Source organism: Trichechus manatus, unplaced genomic scaffold, assembly GCF_000243295.1.
Source record: "Trichechus manatus latirostris isolate Lorelei unplaced genomic scaffold, TriManLat1.0 scaffold00240, whole genome shotgun sequence".
Taxonomy (NCBI): Eukaryota; Metazoa; Chordata; class Mammalia; order Sirenia; family Trichechidae; genus Trichechus; species Trichechus manatus.
The window spans coordinates 2,524,840-2,547,804 of NW_004444176.1; the positions used below are offsets into that span (position 1 = coordinate 2,524,840).

General features: G+C 41.5%; 1 protein-coding gene across 1 annotated transcript; it reads right to left on the reverse strand.

Moving 5' to 3' along the window:
• Positions 1-1,281: 1,281 nt before the first annotated feature.
• FAM111A (FAM111 trypsin like peptidase A) lies at positions 1,282-5,917 on the reverse strand. The gene is given in 4 exon segments (XM_004389298.2): positions 1,282-1,833; positions 1,835-2,499; positions 2,502-3,045; positions 5,837-5,917. Coding segments are annotated over 4 exon segments (1,842 nt in total).
• Between the last annotated feature and the right edge of the window lie 17,048 nt (positions 5,918-22,965).

The following is a 22,965-nucleotide window of genomic DNA, read 5'->3' on the forward strand; positions in this document are numbered from 1 at the left end:
TGGTGGCGCTTAAGCTAACAAGTTTGAAAATGCCTTTGGCATTTTTTTAAAAGTGCAATCAATAAAGCAGAGTTCTGTCAAAAAACAAAAAAAAGGTAGCACAGTGGTTCAGAGCTACTGCTGCTAACCAAAAGGTCGGCAGTTGGAATTCATCAGCCACTACCTGGCAACTCTACCAGGCAGTTCTGCTGTCCTATAGGGTTGCTATGAGTTGGAATGGACTCGACAGCAGTGGGATTTTTACAGTAATAATTTATTCATTATTGTGACAAATATACCTTACTAAGGTAAGATGTTAGTAATAGGGGACACTGTGCATGGGAGGTGGTGGTATATGGCAACTCTCTGTACGATCTGCTCATTTTTTCTACAAATCTAACACTGTTCTAAAAAGTAAAGTCTATTATTAAAAAAGTGAATAAGTATTTCTAAACACTAATTCTTCTACCAGTAATGTGATCTTTAAGATATCCTCTTTGCACTAATTGCCTATAAATCTAGGAAGAGTAGTTACTATCCTCTGAATTTCACGACACATATGTCCTGACAGTTTTAATAATATGAGAATTTTGGAAATGCTAAAAGACTTTGAGATCATTTTTAACCAAGTATTTAGCTCACCAGGAAAGATTACCTGCAGCCCTCAAGTTCTGCTACCGATCCACTCTCACATTTTGTAAGCACTTACTTTATACGTGGCAAACGTTAGAGATAACGAGATGAACAAGTCTTGGATCCTGGCTTCAAGCAACTGAATTTAGGGGAAGATACAGAAGATTAAAAAAAAAAAAAAAATCAATATTCACACTACTTTTAGCATCATAAAACTGATTTTTAATCTTATCATCCCTTAGGTCCCTGGGTGGTGCAAATGGTTTGTGCTCATCTACCATATAGCAGTTTGAATTCACACAGCAGTGCTGCAGAAGCCCGCCCTAGAAATCTTCTTAAGTATCACAGCCAAGAAAACCCTATGGAGCAGTTTTGTCCCGTAGCACATGGGATTGCCATGAGTCGGAATCGACTCAACAGCAATGGGTTTTGGTTTATCATCCTTCACATTGTTTGACTTTAAAATAGGGATACCTCGTAGTTTTGAGGATTTCTTCATATGCTTACAAAAATGTCTGGCACGTAGAAAGTGGTCAATAATACTACTTACTATTATTTTTGATAAGATTAACCATTTTGGATTTAGAAAGCCATCATCATTAACTATGGAATAACAACTCCATAGGCAACTCCTTAAAGCTAGTGAATAGACTGAGTTCTCACCAGTCCTCAATCCTCATCACCCACCATTTCTACATCCTGCTGATCTATACATACTGCCTTATACCACATTCCATGTTTTTGTTTAATATCATGGAGGATAGCTACCATAGTAGTACCAAACTCAATGAGACTGGAAAACCCATTTTGGTACTCATAAGTGAAGCCAGCAGTATGTATGGCCACTAATGAAAATTTTGAATCAAACACTGGGGAACCAAAAGACCCAAAGTAAAAAGTGGTGTCCTAGGTAATCACATCAGGGTTGTCAACTATTTTCTTGAAACTTTTCTCAGTGCGCATATGGACATACCGCATATTGTAACCCTCTGCTTTTCTAGCTTGGAGATGTTCCTGGTGTTTTTCTTCTCGCTGACCCAGAGGGATCACAAGACAAGTATCAGTAGACTTTACCTTTCCATCTGGATGGCCAATAATATGTAACAACCCATTAAGTGGCACAGGAGAAATTCCATCATATAGTCCCAAAGGCACTGGTTGTCCATTTTCCCTCAGTTCTAGAACAGCATAATCAACAGTGACATCAGACACCTCAAACCAAAGATTCAAAGAAAAAGCCGTTCTTTTCTTGCTCTGTGGGCTCTTCATAAGCAAATGTCACCCCTGCACATTGACTAATTATGTCTGCCCACTTACTTGACTCTACTTCTCCTACAATGAGGTTTATTACATGCCGACAAGTTAAAACGAACAATCCTCTAAAAACAAAGCAGGTGGCACTACCTTTGTTTCCATTGTTGTCCCAGTATATGTACCCAACTGATTGACCAAAATGAGAAAAATCTTTGTGTTCTTTCATCGTGGTAGAGTTGCTGACTAGTTTCCCAAAGTTTTCTTTATGAAGATTAAACAATGACTTTTCCTTCCTTCCTTCTTTCATTTCTTCCTGGAAGTCTTTTCCGATTTTTTCACTTTGTCTTTCTAAACTGGGATACTGGTCCACAATGTGTGTTCTCGACACATTGGTGTGTCTTTGCTTTGACTCAGAATTCTGAGAGGTTGCTGCCCTGTGGCTTGTTCTTTTCTCAATTTCAACCTCAAAGAGCTTGCCCTCGAAGTCATCAACTAGCTGTGTGCTTTCTACAATAGTGTCCAAGTTCTCAATAAGTTTCCAATCATCATTCTCCAGAAAGGAAAGAAACCTGCCATCCTTTCATAGTGCGTCCTTGATGGTTTCTCCTTTGAAAGCATAGATACAGAGTTTGAACCCTTTTTGTGAAGTCTGTTGTGCTTAACAATCTTTTTTTTCCCCTTCCCAATTGCATAAATATAAAATTTGACAACGTCAGTAGAAATTGTTTCGTCATGCCGACAAAGTACCTGGTTACCTTGTTTACTTCTACCTGGGACAAATGTAATTACCAGGTGAGACATTTCAGGAATACAGCTGAGGGGCATTCCAAGGTTTATGTACCCTTCAATTCCTTGTATGCCACGCACCAGCACTTCTTTGCCTTGCTGAATCTCTCTCTCTTTTTTGAAAGCCTCAAGAGTGTTGAGTGCCACATATAAGCTATCTCTCTCACTATGTGTGAGCTTATGTTTCCTGTTTTCATTGTCCCTGTGGTTTGTAGCCAAGGTAATGATAATTATCTTATTTGGAAGAGTGGCCTGGTCTTTTGGATTTTCCTGAAGCAATTGGGATCTTTGAGCCTGGGTGTTAGTTATATCTCTTGGACATTTTCTAGAGCCCGTCCTCAAGCCCATCTTCATTTGAGGAATATTGGAATTATTCTCTTCTTTTTTAGTGACCTAAAAATAAATAAGTTAAATAGTTTAAAACTCTGAATGCAACCCTAGTCTTTTGCTTTCCTTTTAGTATTCAATTCACAAAATTTCTATGGGAAACTCAGAACCAATCGCAAGAGGCCAGTGAATAGAACTGACTTGGGATCCAAAACATAAGCTGAGCTTCCTGTCACATCAGTCAGCTAAACTGTTGATACCACCACACTGGAGTATTTTTCTGGGAAATATGAGAGAAGAAACACATCTTTTTTGCAGATGCATCAAAAACAGAGATGCTTAGAAGTCTACCACCTCTCTTTTAGTGTTACATCAGGTCTTGTTTACTATTTTCAGCTATATCAATTTTAGATTTTCCAGGCATAGTGATGGATTACACCAAAAATTTTGTTCTTAAAATTCCAAATTCAGCAAGAATGTTACCATGATTTATTATCAGGCAGTAAATGTTAAACAATCATTAGTTAAATGTTAAACTAAATCACTAGTTAACTAATCATGTGGTCACAATATAGTTATTTCTCATAATAAATACCTTGATTCGCTTAGCATTTATCAGAAAAGAACTTAAATTCTTTCCCTTATTACATCAATTCATCCCTAAATCCTGTGAAATGAAGAGGAGCAAATACAGTCTCTCTATATAGGGTCACTATGAGTCAGAATTGACTCCATGGCAATGGTTCGGTTTTTCTGGTTTTGTATCTTTTGGATGGAGAAACAGAAGCACAGAAACTTTTTCTTATAAGTACCTTTCCTACAGTCACATAGTAACAATTGAATGAAGTGGGTATAAGAACTCCAATATTTAATCTAGTGTTTTCTCCATTACACTGTATATTCATTTTGTAAATTTGAATCCTTCATTCCTATTTTTATAGAGCATTAGCTTAAATATCAGGTTGGGGGAAGAAGGATGAATTAAATGAGGAGGATTAAACAAATAGCAGAAACTCAATGAAAATTGAGAGCATCTGATTCCTGTGTCTAAAAGATACATTTTCTCCCTATCATATTCATCATGGTATGGGTGTCAACAGATACAGGTTCGTATGCCAGCAATACCACTTACTGGCAATAGGCCTAACAATGCCAGGATTGTAAAGATTATATGGAACATCATGTGTGACAATGACTAGCACAATGACTAGCATATAATAGGTCAACTTTTGTTTAACCCTTGTTTTCCTTCTTTTAATACTAGTACTAATATTCTGGAGGGAGCCCTGGTGGTGCAATGGTTAAGCACTCGGCTGTTAACCAAAAAGTTGGTGGTTCAAACCCACCAGTGGCTCCACGGGAAAAAGATGTGGCAATTTGCTTCTGTAAAGATTACAGCCTTGGAAACTCCATAGGGCAGTTCTACTCTGTCCTACAGAGTTGCTGTGAGTCTGAGTCAATTCAGTGGCACACAACAACATTCTAGAAAGGAGCCCTGGTGGCTGGCGCAATTGTTAAGTGCTTGGCTGCTAATAGAAAGGCTGTTGGTTCGAACCCACCCAGTGGTTCCATGGAAGAAAAGACCTGGCTATCTGCTCCTGTAAAGATTACAGCGTAAGAAATCCTATGGGGCAGTTCTACTCTGTCACATGGGGTCGCTATGAGTTGAAAATTGACCAGACAGCACTCACAACAATATTCCAGACCAAGATAAATAAACACCAGGTAATATAAACTTACTCGGCATAATACAAATGTTCAAAGAGCACCCCTTAAGTCTACTGCTGTCAGAAATATCCTTGTCACACATGCAATGGGAGCCTGGTGATGGGCTTCCAATTATTCAAAGGATTCTTAGTTGGATATAGAGACTTTCAAAAGGGGAAGTGGGATTGTATATGATTATTGGTTTGTTATGTCAGGAGTAAAAAATCAAATCAAACCCGCTGCCACCGAGTCAATTCTAACTCATAGTGACCCTACAGGACAGAGTAGAACTGCCCCATAGGGTTCACATGGAGCGGCTGGTGGATTCAAACTGTGAACTTTTTGGTTAGCAGCTAAGCTCTTAACCACTACACCACCAGGACATGAGTAAGACAGAGAAAAACAGAACCAGGCTTGTCTTGGAATTTCTAGATAATTGGATGTTCTAGTTTTCTAGAACCAGGAGAAAAGAAAACAAGTTAAAGGCTTTTAACTTGCATTTCTAAATCCTTACCACTTCTCAGCCTTCTTCTTTATAAAATGAAGGAGGATTTATTTTAGACTCAGGAAAGGATATGATGGTTCGATCTGGTGAGGGACCCCAGTTAGTGGAGAGTCCTAACTTAACATCAATAAACTTAAATCCAATCCTTCACTCCACTCTTGCCTTAAGCAACAACTCCCCTTATCCTCTTGCCTCCTTATTCATGAATTGGGGATAATAAAAACATCAAAAATTGTTTTATAAACTGTAAAGCACTATATAAATGTAAGTTACTATTATGATTGAATAGATCAATGATATTTGGAGTGGTATATATTTTTATGCTACAAAATAGTATTAACTTTGTTGCTTTTACTCTGTAGTTTAATACATTGTATTTTACACTGTATTTGATTTTTTGTTCAGAAAGTGTTACAAATAGCTTTTCATTAAAGGCTGCTTTGATATGGTCAAGATATTGGCTACAACACTCCTTCTACCAAAAAAAAAAAAAGAATAAAATGAATTAGAAAGGTTTTAATTTGTTTAATATTTCCAATATCCAATAAGGTAATTTCTTGGCAGGAAGAATGTAAAACCCAGTTCCAAGATGGTTAAGTCTAATACTGGTATACCATGTTTCATGAATAGTATGTACAAACATACTGGAGAGAAATACTGATCTATCTTCCTATTACTCTCTTCATCGAATGAGACCTTCTGTGACCTGTTCTTCTTACAGCTCATGATGGCTTGAAGATGAATAGACAGTTCAGCTGAAACCATAATTTCAAAAAGGTTTGAGTCACAGCAGTGTCTTCATAGTTACAATTATTGTGTATATAAGATTCATTGGGGTCCCATGTCCCACCTTTCTCCTTCAGTTCTAGCCTTCCTCTAGCCTCACTCTACACACTGATGTTAACAAAGCAACTGGATAGTTTATCCACCAGCCATAATCACACCAATAATAAAATCTCCCTTTATAGAGCTGGGAGCCCCTGGGAGTGCGAGCGGTTAAAGCGCACAGCTGCTAACCAGAAAGGAGGCACCTCGTATGAAAGGCATGATGATCTACTTAGGAAAAAACCAGTCAGTGAAAACCCGATGGATCACAACGATCCAATCCTGTTGTGCATAGGGTCGCCATGAGTCGGGGCCAACTTGATGGCAGCTAACAACAACCTATCAACGTTAGTTTTTTTAAGACCACCTGGGTTCAAATAACAGGGTTCAAACATCACTTACCAGCTGCAGGAACTTGGGCATATTAACTAACTATTCTCTGCCTCATTTTCCTCGCCTCTAAAATGGGAGTAAGGTCCCTGGGTGGCACAAACGGTTTATGCTCTACTACTAACATAAGGGTTGATGGGTCGAACTCATCCAGTGGCTCTGAGGAAGAAAGGCCTGGCAATCTGCTTTACAGCCAAGAAAACCCTACGGAGCAGTTCTACTCTGTAACACATGGGGTCACCATGAGTCAGAATCGACTCCAGGGCAACAGGCTTGTTTTTTTGGTTAAGATGGAAGATGTGATAGAATCAACTTTTGTTGTTGCGAAGATAAACAATAAAATGTAAGTTTCTGTTACATATATAGGTACTACAATTAAAAACATGCTTGTAAAGCCTTTAGAACAATAACTAGCATATAGTAAGTTTCCCAATAAATATTACTACCGTTACTATTACCTGTATTAATACACTTATCACATGGATGCATATTTTTAAACAGCAAAGGACCTGGAAAAACAATAAAAAATGGATACATATAATTGAGGAGCTGGGCCATGCTGTAAGATTCTTGAAGACAGGAATTTATTGCCCAACAACTAGCAGAGTTTGGGGGTTCAGTGTGTCTATTGATGATGGTTTATCCTTTAGAATCTGAGAGAAGGTCTAGATGTGATTACTAGACACGTGTAATTATTAATAAACATGAACCCAAAAAAGTATAGAAAGTGGGCAGATGGAAACACGAATTCTGCAATCCACTGGGATGAATTTAAGCAATCACGGTAGAAAGGGACAAGAGGGTAAGAAAACGCCTCAATATCCCACTCCCAAACCCAGTTTGCTGTATGCAGACTGAACTATGTTATATAAAAATGTAAAGTGCCCTCAGGTCTCCTTCTCCGGTCTGTTTGTACTTTGAGAAGTACAGGTTCTGCTGGCCTAAAGCACTTGCCCCACGTCTTACATACAGCCTGTTCTCGGTTTCATCTCTAGCGCGCGCGCACACACACACACACAGAGGGACAGGAATCGCGACTGACCTCAGGCCTCGTGCAAGCTCCTCAACCCGCAGTGGGGACAAAGAATAGACACTGAAATGAAGCCGGCGCGCTCCTGGCCCCCCAGGTGGACAGCGCCGTCCTGGCTTCGCCCCTACGCGATGCCCCTTCACCTCTCAGCCTCGGAGAGCTCCAAGCACCCTCACACCCGCTGGGCAAAGCCCCCAGGCGCCCCCCGCCCGCTCACCACTAGCACGCGCCCGCTGTCTGGACTTGAACCCAGCGTCCACGGTGACTCGGTGTTTAAAGAAAATAGCTGGTCTGGCCAATGGGGCGCGCCCAGGTTAGCTGTGACTGAGCCGGAAAGCGGGTGCTAGCGGAGTTTAGGGAAATGCTGCGCGGCTGGCGGCATCTGGACCTTCCTTTTCACTTTCGCCAAGCCTTTTCTCGCCAAGGGCTTCCACCCGTCTCTTCCCACAGCTGTCCCTCTGGATTCTTCACTTCTTTGGACAACTGGGGAAGCGGGGAGGCTAGCTGTTCAGGGCCTCAGGTAGTTCCAGAGAGACCTGACCTTGCTTGGTGCTTCCAGAAGAATCTGGAGGCGAAAGACCCCATAGGATATTTTTCCACTAGCCCAGGAAAGGAGTGAAGCGTTGTCAGGGCTCTGGAGTCGGATGCCTGCCTTGCAGACCGCAGAATTTAACATCATAGCGCAAATTGATGGTGTGCTTAATGCTATCAGAACTTAGGAAAATGAACCTCGGGTGCCTCCTTTCTTACCAGTAAAAGGTGCTAATAATATTGCCGATTTCATAGGAAAGTGGCCAACTTTAAGGGAGATAATGTATTTAAAAGCTCTTAAACGGTGCCTGGGCTTATTAAGCACCATCAGTTTGTGCTATGATGCTAAACAAGCGGAAAGAAAACTTGGGCAGCACTGAAAGAGCCAGAAAGAGGAGGGGGCACATTTGAGGCACCTCACAGAATCAATAAGACTAGGTGACTCTTCCAGACATTCAGTATGCTCAGGCCACTTGGCCTTTCTGTTCCTCAAACATGTCAAGTTCATTCCCACCTAAGACTTCGTTCTGGCGATTCCCTCTGCCTGGAAAGTGGTTTTTCCAGAACTTGACTTGGGCAGTTCCTTCTCTTCATTCAGGTCTCAGATCAAATGTCACCTCCTCTGAAAAGCCTTCCCTGAACATTCTATTAGATTCCCAGTCACTCAGTATCTGACGACACTGATTTATTTATTTCATAATACTTATCAAACCAAACCAAACCCGTTGCCATCCAGTCGATTCCGACTGATAGCGACTTGTTACCACCTGAAATTTTTGTTTTGTTATTCGTTTTTCTTCTCCTCAAGAGCCCTGGGAAACCGTGGTAGTATAGTGGTTAAGCTCTTGGCTGCTAACCAAAAGTCTGCAGTTCGAATCCACCTACCGCTCTGTGGGAGAAAAGATGTGGCCTCTGCTTCCATAAAGATTATAATCTTGGAAACCCTATGGGGCAGTTCTACTCTGTCCTATAAGATCGCTCTGAGTCCTAATCGACGCAGCAACGGGCAAATAGTATGTAAGCCCTATGACTGCAGGGAACTGTACCTGGGACAATGCTTGACATACACTTGGCAGTCAATAAGTATCTCTTGACTATGTGAATAGTCAAGAATAAGTCAATAAATATCTCTGTGAATATTTATTCATGTGAATGAATAAGCAGAGAACAGAATGCTATTAGAGACAAACTGAAGATGGACATGTTGGGGGACAATTGGCAGAGCGAGGTGGTAAGTACTGTGCACGGATGGGACCAAAGGCACATGGCCAGAGAGAAGTCATGTGGCTGCTCAGCAATACCATAGGTTTGAGGTCTTGTTCTCAATTTTGTAGCTCTGGAAACTCAGTTTCCATCGATTCAGGTGCTAGAGAACCAACTTAAAAAAAAAATCCAAACCCAATGCCGTGGAGTCGATTCCAACTCATAGCGACCCTACAGGACAGGGTAGAACTGCCTAATAGAATTTCCAAGGAGTGCCTGGTGGATTTGAACTGCCGATCCTTTGGTTAGCAGCCATAGCACTTAACCACTACACCACTAGGGTTTCCAAAACCAACTGGGGATTAGTGACTAATGAAATTCATGGAGTTATTTTGACTGGGAGGAAAGGAGTGTTACAAGGACTGGTGCAAGGTATAATGAGTCTTTTCTCCATTGGTGTAAGTCTTTCTTTAGCTTCTGGCTTAAGAGAATATTGTGTGAATTTGGGTAAAGGTTTAGATGGACCAATTTTTAGATTAATAATCTTGTCTATACCATAGAAATGTTTGCCCACAAAAGTTTGACACCTCCTTAAGATCTTCAATTAGGGTCTGATTTAGACACAAGGATACCAGTAGATCAGTGTCCAAATCAGCCACCTGGGCCCCCCTACCTCCTTTTTTTTTTTTTTTTTTTTGGTTTATAGGAATTTGACTTGAGGGCAATGGATTTAGTTTTGGCTTTTTATAGGGATTTCAAGAAAGAGACCACAGGATAACATTTACTCTGGCAATTCCACCTGCACAGTAGCTCTTTCTCTCTCAGATTGGCAGATGTGGTATCACAGAGGAGAAAAGAATGTTCCTTGATTAAAGAAAGGTCCAGGGGTGACAGTTATGGGCTGGGACATGGGAAATGTCTGAGGGTTATTAGAGACACCCACAACCTGAGTAGTCTGTTGACTTCAAGGGACAAGTTGTGCAACAGTAGTAGGGTTTCTGACTGATACTGTAGATCCCTGTCAACCAGAAATTTGCAAGGTTGTTGTGATGGACAGTCTCTAGGCACTTCTTCACCAAGGATAGAAGTTTTTTTTTTTCAAATCTGTTCACCTAATCAAAAGGATTGCTAAAAAGTCTCCTTGCTCCCAGTGACAAAGTCAGCATTTGAGGAGTTCAACAAATGAAAGGAGTTCAACTTAATGCAAGAGCTATTTCCCCACCTTTGAGGTCAAAGAACACCTGAGGTGAAAGGACCTCAGAGGAACACAACACTTCTAGGCCGAGGATCTTAGGCTGCAGCGGCGGTGAGGTCTGACTAGGTCTTGCTAGGGTCTCCAAGACTGTCGAATACTGGATTCCCAACATATCACCAAAACAACCTGCTGATAAAGCAAAATCAAGTTTATTGTTTACCAAGGTAAGGGAGAACAACAACTTGACAGAACAGTCACTTGGTAGTATTGCACAGAGGGGAACAGTAAGGTTGGGCTATTTATTGAGACTTTGAAACCTGATTTAAGTCTGGGGTTTTAATGTGGGGGTTGGTTAGGAATGGGTAAACATCATGGTGTAACAGTTTAGGAATAGTGCACCCAACAAGGAGAGAATTTTTAGGCAAAGGTTGAAGAAGTCTTGCGATGCGAATTGTTTTTGGATGTTTTCTAGTAAAGACTGAATTGGACTTTCGGGAAGTTGCTTCTTAGGGATTGAATTGTGCCTTCCCCCCTCCCCCCGAAGATATGTTGAAGTCTTAACCCCAGGTACCTGTGAATGTGACCTTGTTTGGAAATAGGGTCTTTGAAGATATTATCAGTTAAATTAACATGAGGTCATACTGCAGTAGGGTAAGTCCTAATCCAATATGAGTGGTGTCCTTATAAAAGATAGGAGACACAGAGGAAGATGGCCGTGTGAAGACTGAGGCAGAGATGGACAGACATGCCGTGCTCATGGATCAGTATCACAGTACTATTAAGATACAAATCTGGTCCATATTGATCTATAGATGCAGCACAATCTCAATCAAAATACCAGCAGGCTTTTCTTTTTCTTTATAGAAAATGACAAGCTGGTTTCAAATTCATGATGAAATGCAAAAGCCCTAACCCACCAACCAGTAGCAGTTGAGTTGATTTGGACTCATGGCAGAGCCAGAACAACTTTGGAAAAAAAAAAGAACAAAGTCAGAGGGCTTACACTACCTGACTTCAAGAATTATTACAAAGTTATAGTAATCAGGACAGTGTGTATTGGTATAAAAATAGACACATAAATCAATGGAACAAAAGTGAGAGTCCAGAAATACATCCACATATATACTATCAATGTATATTTGACAAAGGTGCAAAGGCAGTTCAAAGGAGAAAGAAAAATCAAGAAATAGTGTTGGAACAATTGGGTAACTATGTACACATACATACACCAATGAATTTTGAGCCATACCTTACACTATATAAAAAAATAATTTAAATTGATCCGAGACCTAAACATAAAATATAAAACTTTCAGAACAGTGCTTTTCAATTGGGGATGATTTTGAACTCCAGATGACTTTTACCAATGGTTGTCACAACTGGGGGAGGGGTTGCTACTGGCATCTAGTAGGTAGAGGCCAGAGATGCTGCTAAATATCCTACAATGCACAGAATAGTCCTCACAAAAAAAAGAATTATCTCGCCCAAATGTCAATAATACCACTGTTGAGAAAACCTGTTCTACAAGGAGACGTAAGATAAAAATTTTTGTGACCTTGAAATCAGCAAAGATTTCTTAAATAGGACACTAAAATATGATTGGTAAAAGAACAATATTGATAAATAAGACTTCATCAAAATTAAGAACTTTTCCTTTTCAAAAGACACTGGTAAAAGAATGATAAAACAAGCCACACACTGGAAAAAAAAATTTGCAAATCACGCATTTGATAAAGGGCTTGTATCTTCAATATGTGAAGAGTTCATAAAAGTAATAATAAGGAAAGAAACCAACAAGAAAATGTACTAAAGATATGAACAGATACTTCACCAAAGAAGATACATGAATGGCATATAATCATAAGAAACATATGAAACGATGCTGAGCAGCATCAGTACGAAGGAAATGCAAATTAAAACCATACCTATTAGAATGTCTAAAATTCAAAGTGTTAATATGTGGAACAATTAGAATTCTTACACTCTGCTGTTTGGAATGCAAAATCATATAACTACTTTATTTTCTTAAAAAGTTAAGTATATGCCTACTATACGACCCTGTCATTCCACTCCAAGATATTTACCCAAGAAAAATGAAAGCATGTGACCACGCAAAACTCGTGCACAAATGTTCACAGCAGTTTCATATGTAATAGCCAAAAACTTGAAACAACACAAATGAATGGATAAACAAATGTTGGTATATACATATAATGGAATACTATTCTGCAATAGAAGGAATGAACTATTGATGCATGCAACAACATGGATGAGTCTCAAAATAACTAGCATGAGTGAAAGAAGTCAGTAAAAAAGAGTATATACTCTGTAATTCCATTTACATAAATTTCTAGAAAATGAAAATTAATCTATAGTGACCAAAAGCATATTGAAGTTTGTCTGGGGCTGGAAGGGGGTTCAGAAAGGAGTGGAAGGGATGATGAAGGAGAAGTGGGAGGGATGGCAAAGGGGAATGGGAAAATTTGGGGGGGGGATGGTTCATTCGATATGTTCATTTTATTATGGTGATGGTTTCATAGCTGTATACACACGTCAAAAATCATCAAATTGCGCACTTTATATGTGTGTAGTATATTGTATAAGGTCCCTGGGTGGCGTAAATGGTTTACACTCAACTACTAACCTAAAAGTTGGTAGTTCGAACCTACCCAGCTGCACTGTGGAAGAAAGACCTGGTAATCTGCTTTCATAGATTACAGCCAAGAAAATCCTATGCGGTAGTTCTACTCTGTAAACACATGGGGTTGCCATAAGTTAGAATTAACTTTATGGCAAGGAGTTTTTTTGTTTTTGCTTGTTTTTAGTATATGTCAATTACGGAGCCCTGGTGGCTCAGTGGTTAAAAGCTCAGCTGCCAACCAAAAGGCTAGCAGTTCGAATCCACCAGCTGCTCTTTGGAAACCCTGTGGGGCAGTTCTACTCTATCCAATAGGGTCGCTATGAGTCTGAATCTACTGGACAGCAACGGATTTGGTTTTGACTATCTAGAAAGTGAACAGGTTTGGGTTTTTTTTTATGCCAGTTATACCCCAATAAAACTAAACATTCAAAACAAAAACAAAAAATTATCAGGCAGTATATTTAGGATTTGTGTCCTTTCCTCTAAGGAGCACTAGTGTCACAGCAGTTAAGCACTCAGCTGCTAACCAGAAGGTTAGCAGTTGGAACCCACCAGCCGCTCCACATTCCAGGGGAGAAAAGACCTGGCAACTGATCTGCTCCAGTAAAGATTACAGCCTTGGAAATCCTATGGGGCAGTTCTCTGTCCTATAGGGTCGCTGTGAGTCTGAATCGACTTGACTGCAATGAGTTTGGTATATTTTACTCTATGTAACTTATACTTCAGTTAAAAACAAAAAACAAAAAAAAACCTATAGGGTAAGTACTATTAGATCTGCATTTTACAGAGGCGCTGAGAGATTAGCTAACCACACATTTGTTTCTGGCAGAGCTGGGATTAGAATCCAGGCAGTCTAGTTCTACGGCCCTGGCTGTAACCACTGAGTCCTCTCTCTCACTCCATAAATACTCTCAATTTATATCTTTTATACTTGTAAAAACTATAATAGCATACACTACAATAAATTCCTTCAGATGGATTTATACACAACTACAAATCCGTACAGATGTAATGTTTAATTAAGGGGTGTGTGCACCTTTTAAAGCATTGATAGATGTACTATCCTCCTGCACGGTTTTACGGTCTTATAAACACACTCCCACCAGCAGTATCAAGTAGAAAACAACCCCATTTCACCCTCAGCTCTCCCTTATGAAAACGTTCTGGGCCTGATGGAGGTTTCTAGGAACAGCACTCAGCTCCCCTTTCAGGAACAACCGTATCCGGCCATAAAGTTTTTTCCCATCCCTTCCCCACTAGCCTAAGGTTTTTCTGCACCATGCCTCTGCTATCGAGTCCCCCCAAAGCCCCAGGTCAGCTCCAGGATCCAAAGGGTAACTCACCTAATTGGAGAGACTTGCCCAAACGCAGCGATCCTCCATCTGCAGTTTCAATTTGAGACTGAATGGGGGAACATTTCCCTTTGACAAGCGGAATTCCCAGCTGCCGGGAACCAGCCAGGGGATTGACATCACGTCTGGCCAATGGACGAAGAGATCCTGGAGTGCCTCTGCTGTCATTGGAAGGCCACTCATCTATTGAGGGAGCTGATTGGCCGCGCCCCGTCCACCTAGTGCAGGCGGGAAAGGACGGATGTCAACTCTTCGCTCTAGCAGGAGGGAAAGGAGGGGTGTGGACTCGCTGCTCTCCCAGGTGGGTAGAAATGCTCTGCGAATCCTCCTTCGGTTTCTGGGAGCAGCACTTTGTCTCACTTTTCAGCTGTCCACTACCATCAAGGCTCCCGCTTCAAGTCTCCTCACTTCCTTTGTCCGGAGTAATGGAGAGGATCGGGGTGGGGCGGAGTGGGCTGCGCGGCGCGGGAATGGGACGCTCGAGGACACGGCGGCTGGGCCTCTGCTGCGGCCGAAGCCGACGAGCGGAAATCCGCGGCAGCAGCAGGGGAGGGGACTGGCCCCGGGAGCCCCACCCCCCATCGAGGTGTTGGTGGGAGAGGAGGCGTGCAGGCACTGGCCTGGAATCTGCAGCGCGCCACTGGCTCTAGCGCACAGGAGGCGCAGGGCGGCAGAAGAAGGAAGGAAGTGGAAGCTTACGGACTTGGGCGCCTGCTTGGGGGCGGCAACCCCAACAGATGGGACATCCACGGTAAATGGAAGAATCAGGAAGGGACCGCGAATGCGGGGAAGGTGAGCGCTCTTGTCGTAAAACGGTTCTTCAAACGTGCACCAGTATGTGCTGATGAAGAATATATGGACTCAAGAATATGCACCTCAAAGCTGATGATCAAAGAACTCCACTGGAAAGGTCTTGCAAAGGCAGCCTGCTGTTTAAAGACCTGCATTCAGAGCAGGTGGGCAAGTATTTGCTGCTGTGTGTGAGAAGGGGAGCTTCTAATTGATCAAGGTGATAATGGTGGCAGGAGCCCTAGTGGCACAGAGGTTAAAGGGCTGGCTACTAACGAAAAGGTCGGTGGTTTGAACCCACTAGCAGTTCTATAGGAGAAAGATGTGGCAGTCTGCTTCCATAAAGATTGACGGCCTTGGAAACCCTATGGGGCAGTTGTACTGTGTCCTGTAGGGTCACTATGAGTGGGAACCCACTCGTGGGCAGTGGATTTTGGGTTATAATGGGGGTAACTTTTATGCAATTGACAGAGGAGTATGTGATGTGTCTACAGTGATGGAGTTGAAAAGTGTAACTGCAATAAATGTGGGAATTTGGGAAAACTGGCCTTAATGTGCCCCTGGTTGGTGCAAATGGTTAAGCACTGGACTGCTAATCATAAAGCTGGAGGTTGGAAACTAGCCAGACGCAGCTCAAAAGAAAGGTCTGGCGATCTGCTTCCAAAAGGTCACAGCCATTGAAAACTTTATGGAGCTAAGTTCTACTCTGCAGCACATGGGCTTATCACGAGTCAGGAATCGACAGCAACTGGTTTTTTTTTTTTTTTTTTTTTTTTTTGGGTCAGGAATGAGGGCAACTGATTTGGGTTTGGGATTTTTTTGGGGAAAGAGGGGCTTAATGTAGATACAATACACCCAGAGTAGCTAAAATTACTGCTACTTCTTAAGGTTTTGGACAGAGTAACCTCAGGAGAATAATTGTTGTGTTTTTTTTCTTAAAAGAGGTCAAAAGGAAAAATGAATTGTATGAAAGTTTTATTGCTTAGTGTCATTCTTGGAATCCTTAGAGGTTTCTACACCCCTGATGGTAGTGGATGTGATCATCACCAAAGAATGAGGATTTGGCTGATTCTTTTTTGACATTGTGGATTCTGGAGCAGTACAGACTTCAATGACAAGCAAGAGGTGGTCAAGAAGACCGGGGTTGAAACTGCCCAATAATCTAAGGACACTCTTCTGGAGGGCCAGTCTGGCGACTCCGAAAGTTAAAGGGCCTCCTGTCATTTGAAATGAGGTGCTAGTATTTTATAGGCTTTTGATGTATTGCCTGGAAATTAAGAAAAGAATATTGGAAAGGTATAAAGAACAGTGAAGTGTTTGGAACAAACACAGATATTGTTGAAGCCACAGCATGTAGTGAAACTATTGAGTAAGAAGACCTGCCACAAAAGAATAACACAGAAGTGGTTCGTGCGCTGAGGATGCATTTGTGCAGATGCAAAGCATTTTCTGCGGGTATTTTTCTGTCTTCCTTCCTCCTTTCCTCCTTCCCTCCCTCCCTTCTTTCTTTCTTCCTTCTTTTTTTTTACATATTAATGTGTAAATAAGTATAGGCATACCTTGTTCTATTGGGCTTCGCAGATATTGCATTTTTTTACATATTGAAAGTTTGTGGCAACCCTGCATCGAACAAGTCAATTGGCACCATTTTTCCAACAGTATGTGCTCATTTAGTGTCTCTGGGTCACATTTTGGAAATTCTCACAGTATTTCAAACTTTTTCATTATTATTATGTCTGTTATGGTGATCAGTGGTTTTTGATGTTACTATTGTAATTGTTTTGGGGCACCACAAACTGCACCCATATAAGATGGTGAACTTAATCAATAAACATTATGTGTGTTCTGACTGCTCCACCTATCGGCCTTTCCCCCATCTCTCTCCCTTTCCTCGGACCTCCCTACCCCTGAGGCAAGACAATATTGAAATTAGGCCAATTAATGACCCTACTAAAACCTAAACCAAATCCGTTGCTGTTGAGTCAATCCCGACTCTTAGCGACTGGTGGCACAGTGGTTAAGAGCTCGGCTCCCAACCAAAAGTCGGCAGTTCAAATCCACCAGCTGCTCCTTGGAAACCCTGTGAAGCAGTTCTACTCTGTCCTATAGGGTCACTGAGTCAGAATAGCCCTACACTGGCCTCTAAGTGTTCAAGTGAAAGGAAGAGTTGTACATCTCTCCCTTTAAATCAAAAGCTAAAAATGATTAAGCTTAGTGAGGAAGGCATGTTGAAAGCCTAATCCAGAGAAAAGCCCTAACTCTCTTCAATTCTGTGAAGGCTGAGTGAGAGAGGCGAGGAATCTGCAGAAGAAAAGTTTGAAGCTAGCAGAGGTTGGTTCATGAGGTTTAAGGAAAGAAGCCCTCTCCGTAATATAAAAGTACAAGGTGAAGCAGTAAGTGCTGATGTAGAAGCTGTAGCAAGTAATCCAGAAGATCTAGCTAAGATCATTGAGGAAGGAGGCTACACTAAACAACAGATTTTCTATGTATATGAAACAGCCTTATATTGGAAGATGATGCCATCTAGGACTTTCATATCTAGAGAGAAGTCAATGCCTGGCTTCAAAGTTTCAAAGGACAGGCTGACTCTCTTGTTAGGGGCTAATGTAGCTGGTGACTTTAACCTGAAGCCAAAGCTCATTTACCACTCTGAAAATCCTACGGCCCTTAAGAATTATGCTAAATCTACTCTACCAGTGCTCTATAAATGGAACAACAAAGCTGGATGACAGCACATCTGCTTACAAAACAGTTTGCTGAATATTTTAAGCCCACTCTTGAGACTGCTTGTCGTTGTTAGGTGCCCTTGAGTTGGTTTCAACTCATAGTGACCCTATGTATCACAGAACAAACCACTGCCCAGTCCTGCGCATCCTCAAAATCATTGCTATGCTTGAGCCCATTGTTGCAGCCACTGTGTCAATCCATCTCTTTGAATGTCTTCCTCTTTTTTGCTGACCCTCTACTTTACCAAGCATGATATCCTTTTCCAGGGACTGATCCCTCCTGATAACATGTCCAAAGTATGTGAGACGTGGTCTTGTCATACTTGCGTCTAAGGAGCATTCTGGTTGTACTTCTTCTAGGACAGATTTGTTCGTTCTTTGAGACCTACTGCTCAGAAAAAAAAGATTCCTTTCAAAATATTACTGCTCATTGACAATGCACCTGGTCACCCAAGAGTTCTGATGGAGATGTACAAGGAGATTAATGTTTTTTTTCATGCCTGTTGACACAACATCCATTCTGCAGCCCATGGATCAAGGAGTAATTTTGAGTTGTAAGTCTTACTATTTACGAAATACATTTTGTAAGGCTATAGCTGCCAGAGATAGTGATTCCTCTGGTAGATCTGGGCAAAGTAAACAGAAAACCTTCTGGAAAGGAGTCACTATTCTAGAAGCCATTAAGAACATTTGTAATTCATGGGAGGAGGTCAAAATACCAACATTAACAGGCATTTGGAAGAAGGTGGTTCCAACTGTCATGGATGACTTTGAGGAGTTCAGGACTTCAGTGGAGGAAGTAACTGCTGATGTGGTGGAAATAGTAAGAGAAATAAGAATTAGAAGTGGAGCCTGAAGATTTGACTGAATTGCTGCAATCTCGTGATAAAACTTTTTAACGATGAGGAGTAGCTTCTTATGGATGAGCAAAGAAAGTGGTTTCTTGAGATGGAATCTACTCCTGCTGAAGATGTTGTGAACATTGTTGAAATGACAACAAAGGATTTAGAATATTACAGAAACTTAGTTGATAAAGCAGCAGACGAGTTTGAGAGGATTGACTCCAATTTTGAAAGGTGGGTAAAATGCTATCAAACAGCATTGCATGCTACAGAGAAATCTTTCGTGAAAGGAAGAGTCAATCGTTGCAGCAAACTTCATTCTTGTCTTATTTTAAGAAATTGCCACGGCCTCCCCAACCTTCAGCAACCAGCATTCTGATCAGTCAGCAGCCACCAACATCAAGGCAAGACCCTCCACCAGTAAAAAGATTACAAGTCGCTGAAGACTTAGATGATGATTAGCATTTTTTAGCAATAAAGTATTGCATACTTAGTAGAGTACAGTAGAGCATAACAGTAACTTTTCTATGCACTGGAAACCAGAAAATTAGTGTGACTCGCTTCATGGCAATATTCACTTTATTGTCGTGGTCTGGAACTGAACCCGCAATATCTCCAAGGTATGCCTGTAGTTATTTAATAAACAGGGTTAACACTTTTTAAAACATGAATGTTTTAAAAGATAAATTTAGCTTCTAATTCAAAAAATTAAGATTTACTAGATTATAGAAGTGATTTTGGTAGATTTAAATATTAGTGCATAGGAAGATAATTATTATTACAAAGTACAGGTAGTCCCTGACTTACCACAGGATTCCATTCAGATGACTCTGTGGGTAAGTCGGTTCTGACTAAGTCAAATACCTCATTTGTTTTGTTTTGTTTTTTTTTTCAGTCTTCATTATTGTTGTCTTTTATTATTAGTATCTTTATAAATCCAACCTTTATTTGTCTTTAGGGGTTGGCGTGAGAATGGTAACATCAGCAAATTAGCAGCTGCAGCATTGTATGTAGCACTTATAAATAACAATAAGAAAAAAAAGGATGGTGGTAAATGCAGTTCATGGTAACTCGAATAAGTTATAAACTGGGGACTACCTGTATATAAAATGTGTGCCTTTAACGTCTGTGCAACTAAAATATAGCATATAATGTCATATAAATTAATCATATTTAATTTATATGCTGGTAAATTATGTGCTGGCTCACTGGGGAAAGGGTATAAATCAACATATATAATTCTAAAACCTTACATATTTTTGCAATAAAATACATTTAGACTTAAGATAATAGGAAAGTAGTTTTTTTTTTCTTTTGGATGAAAAATTACTGTCACGTTTTTCTTGTCACCAATACACCTCTGCCATTTTCTTGATTTATATTACCAATTAAAGTTCTGCTTCATAAAAATAAAAATACCTAAGATTAACATTTTTTCCCATAGCAAACTTCAGCTGTTCTTTTTTCTTCAAACTTAAAATGAAATCTTAATTTCAAAGTTGCAAAAGATAGCTAGTGAGATCTAAACCAAATAAAATTCACCTTCTCAAGACTGTAAGTGAAACAAGCTTCAAAAAGACATTTAACCGTGTTAAACCTGTTTTTTTAATCTGACATTTTTGTCTCCTAAAGGCCAAAGTTCTTATAATTACTGTGGAACTCATATTCTAAAAGAAAACTAGTTTTGGTTCCTTGCCCATACTTCATCAAACAGGCTATTTCTTTATTCTTAGACTAGGTCTACAAAGGGCAAGTCTTTTCCAACATTAACCCTAAAGGGTTTTTTCCTCCATACTTAATGTGCAGTCAGTTAGTAGCTCTTTATTTTTTGGGGGGGGTGGGGCACGACTTCTTCCTTGATGGCAAGACATTAATTTTTATATGCAAAGTCAAATAGAAAGGTAACAGTATGGAATGAATTTTCTTCCATACTCACGTGTTGTTGTTAGTTGCCATCCCGTCTGCTCCGACTCATGGTGGCCTTCTGTAGAAGAGAACAAAACCTTACCCAGTCCTGCTCCGTCTTTATGATCATTGGTATGTATGAGTGCATTGTTGGAGCTATTGTGTCATTCCATAGTGGGTTTCCCTCGTCTTTTGCTGACCCTCTACTTTACCAGGCATAATGGCCTTTTCTTGCGACTGGTCTCTCCTGATGACATGTCCAAAGTAAGCCAGATGAAATCTCCTCCTCCTTGCTTCTAAGGAGCATTTGGTTTTAACTTTTAGTATTGCCGTGTGCCATTGAGTCCATTCCGACTCTTAGTGATCCTACAGAGAGTGATCCTATACAGAGTAGAACTGCCCCAAAGGGTTTCCAAGGCTGTAATCTTTACAGGAGCAGATGACAGGGCTGTTCTCCCACAGAGACAGAACCGTTGGTGGGTTTGGACCTTTTGGTTAGCAGCCGAGCTATTAACCATTGTGCCACCTCTCCCAAAAAAAAAAACCCAAAATCCATGTACGGTCAAGTCGATTCCGACTCATAGCGACCCTAAAGGACAGAGTAGAACTGCCCTATAGGGTTTCCACGGAGTGGCTGGTGGATTGAAACCCTTTGGTTAGCGGCCAAGCTCTTAACCACTGCACCACCAGGGCTCCATTGTGCCACCAGGGCTCTTTATTTTTACTATTACTATCATGTTATTTAAGGAGCCTGGGTGGCACAAGCAGTTTGCCACGGGCAGCTAGCCTAAAAGTTGATGGTTCAAACCCAGCCAGGGGCTCCCTAGAAGAAAGGCTGGGGAAACCGCTTTTGTAAAGATACAGCAACTCTGTAATACGTGGTGCCGCTGTAAGTCAGAATGAACTCCACGCCGTCAGGTTGGGGTTTTATTTATTTATGTTTTTATTCTGTGTTGGTGTATATCTGTCTACACCACAGGTTGGGCACAAGGTCAAACGTTGTAAACATTTTTAAGGTTTTGGATAAAAATTGCCAAATTACAGAAAGGATGTAGCAAATTACTCACCACCAGCAGGAAGACATGATACTCATTTCAAGTTCAGAGTGTGGGGAGATGGAGATCTCTACGTTCAGAGCCAGATCATAGAGACCCCAGGCCCACCCAAGACCAGGAAGGCAACGCACCTAGGGGAACTGAAACTTCCTTATAAGGGGCCAATAAGGGGTCTCTGCACAGATCTTTTGCAGGGATGCCCGCCTCACCAGGACTCCTAAGGCTCAAGAAGGAGGCCACCAGCAAGCCGAGATCTCCCTCTCTCCAGGATGAGAAATAACCGCCGCGCCACTCGCAGCTGTGGCCAGAGGCTAGGGCTGCACTGGCGCGCATGGGGCGCGCAGGCTGGAGTGGCCTCGGTCTTTCCTTCTAAGGTGGAATGCGAAGCTCCCGCGTGCCTTTCTCCTCTATCCTCCCTTCCCCAGACCCTTGCTCCTATTACTTGCGCTTCGAAGACCTGATGTTTTCCAAGGGAGAAATTAGCCTTGTGCCTCAGAAAATTAGATAGGATGGTGGTGGGAAGGAGGACGGGGGGAGTGGGAGGGATCACACGCTCATTCATCTCGTGTCTCCAATCCGGGCTTTGCTTGACTCACACTGGTCTTTTTTGACCTTCCCAGACACATCTTAGGGTAGGTGCAATTTTTGGTACCGTTTCACAGATTAGCAAACAGGTTAATTTGCCTGTGGCCATGGAACTAGTTGTGTGTGTGTTGGGGGTGTGGGGGGTGGGTGGGGTTCTGGAGATTTTAAACTTAGAGCCTACAGCCTCTTCGGACCCTGCAAGGATATTTAGGGCATGTTCCCGCCCTTCTTGAGGGTCTCAGTTTCTTCACTTGTAAATCAAAATGTTGGCTTATGAGGGCGGGCAGTCCTTTAAAAATGTTGATTCTTGGTGCCAACCCAATAGATTATGGTTGTATAGGTCCAGGGTGAGGCCCAGCAATCTTTGTCTTGAAAACCACCCAGGTGAGAAAGGGGTTTAGACCATCTTTAAAGGCAGTTGTTAATTTTATTTAACAAACATATCCTGCACTCCCTATGCCTGGCACTGTTCTATACACTTTATAAAAATAGATCATTTAATAACTACAACAGCTCTTTGAAATGGCGACAATTCTTATACCCCCATTTTACAGAAGAGGAACCTAGCCCCATGCCTTTAGCCCCTAGGCTTTGCTCTATGAGGCTCCGTGACTCCTCCTCCCGCCCTCCCCCCCCCGCTCCGCCCACTCGGGCAGTTCCCTGCCCTGCTCTCCTCCGCGTCCCTTCGCCCCCACCTGTCCCTCT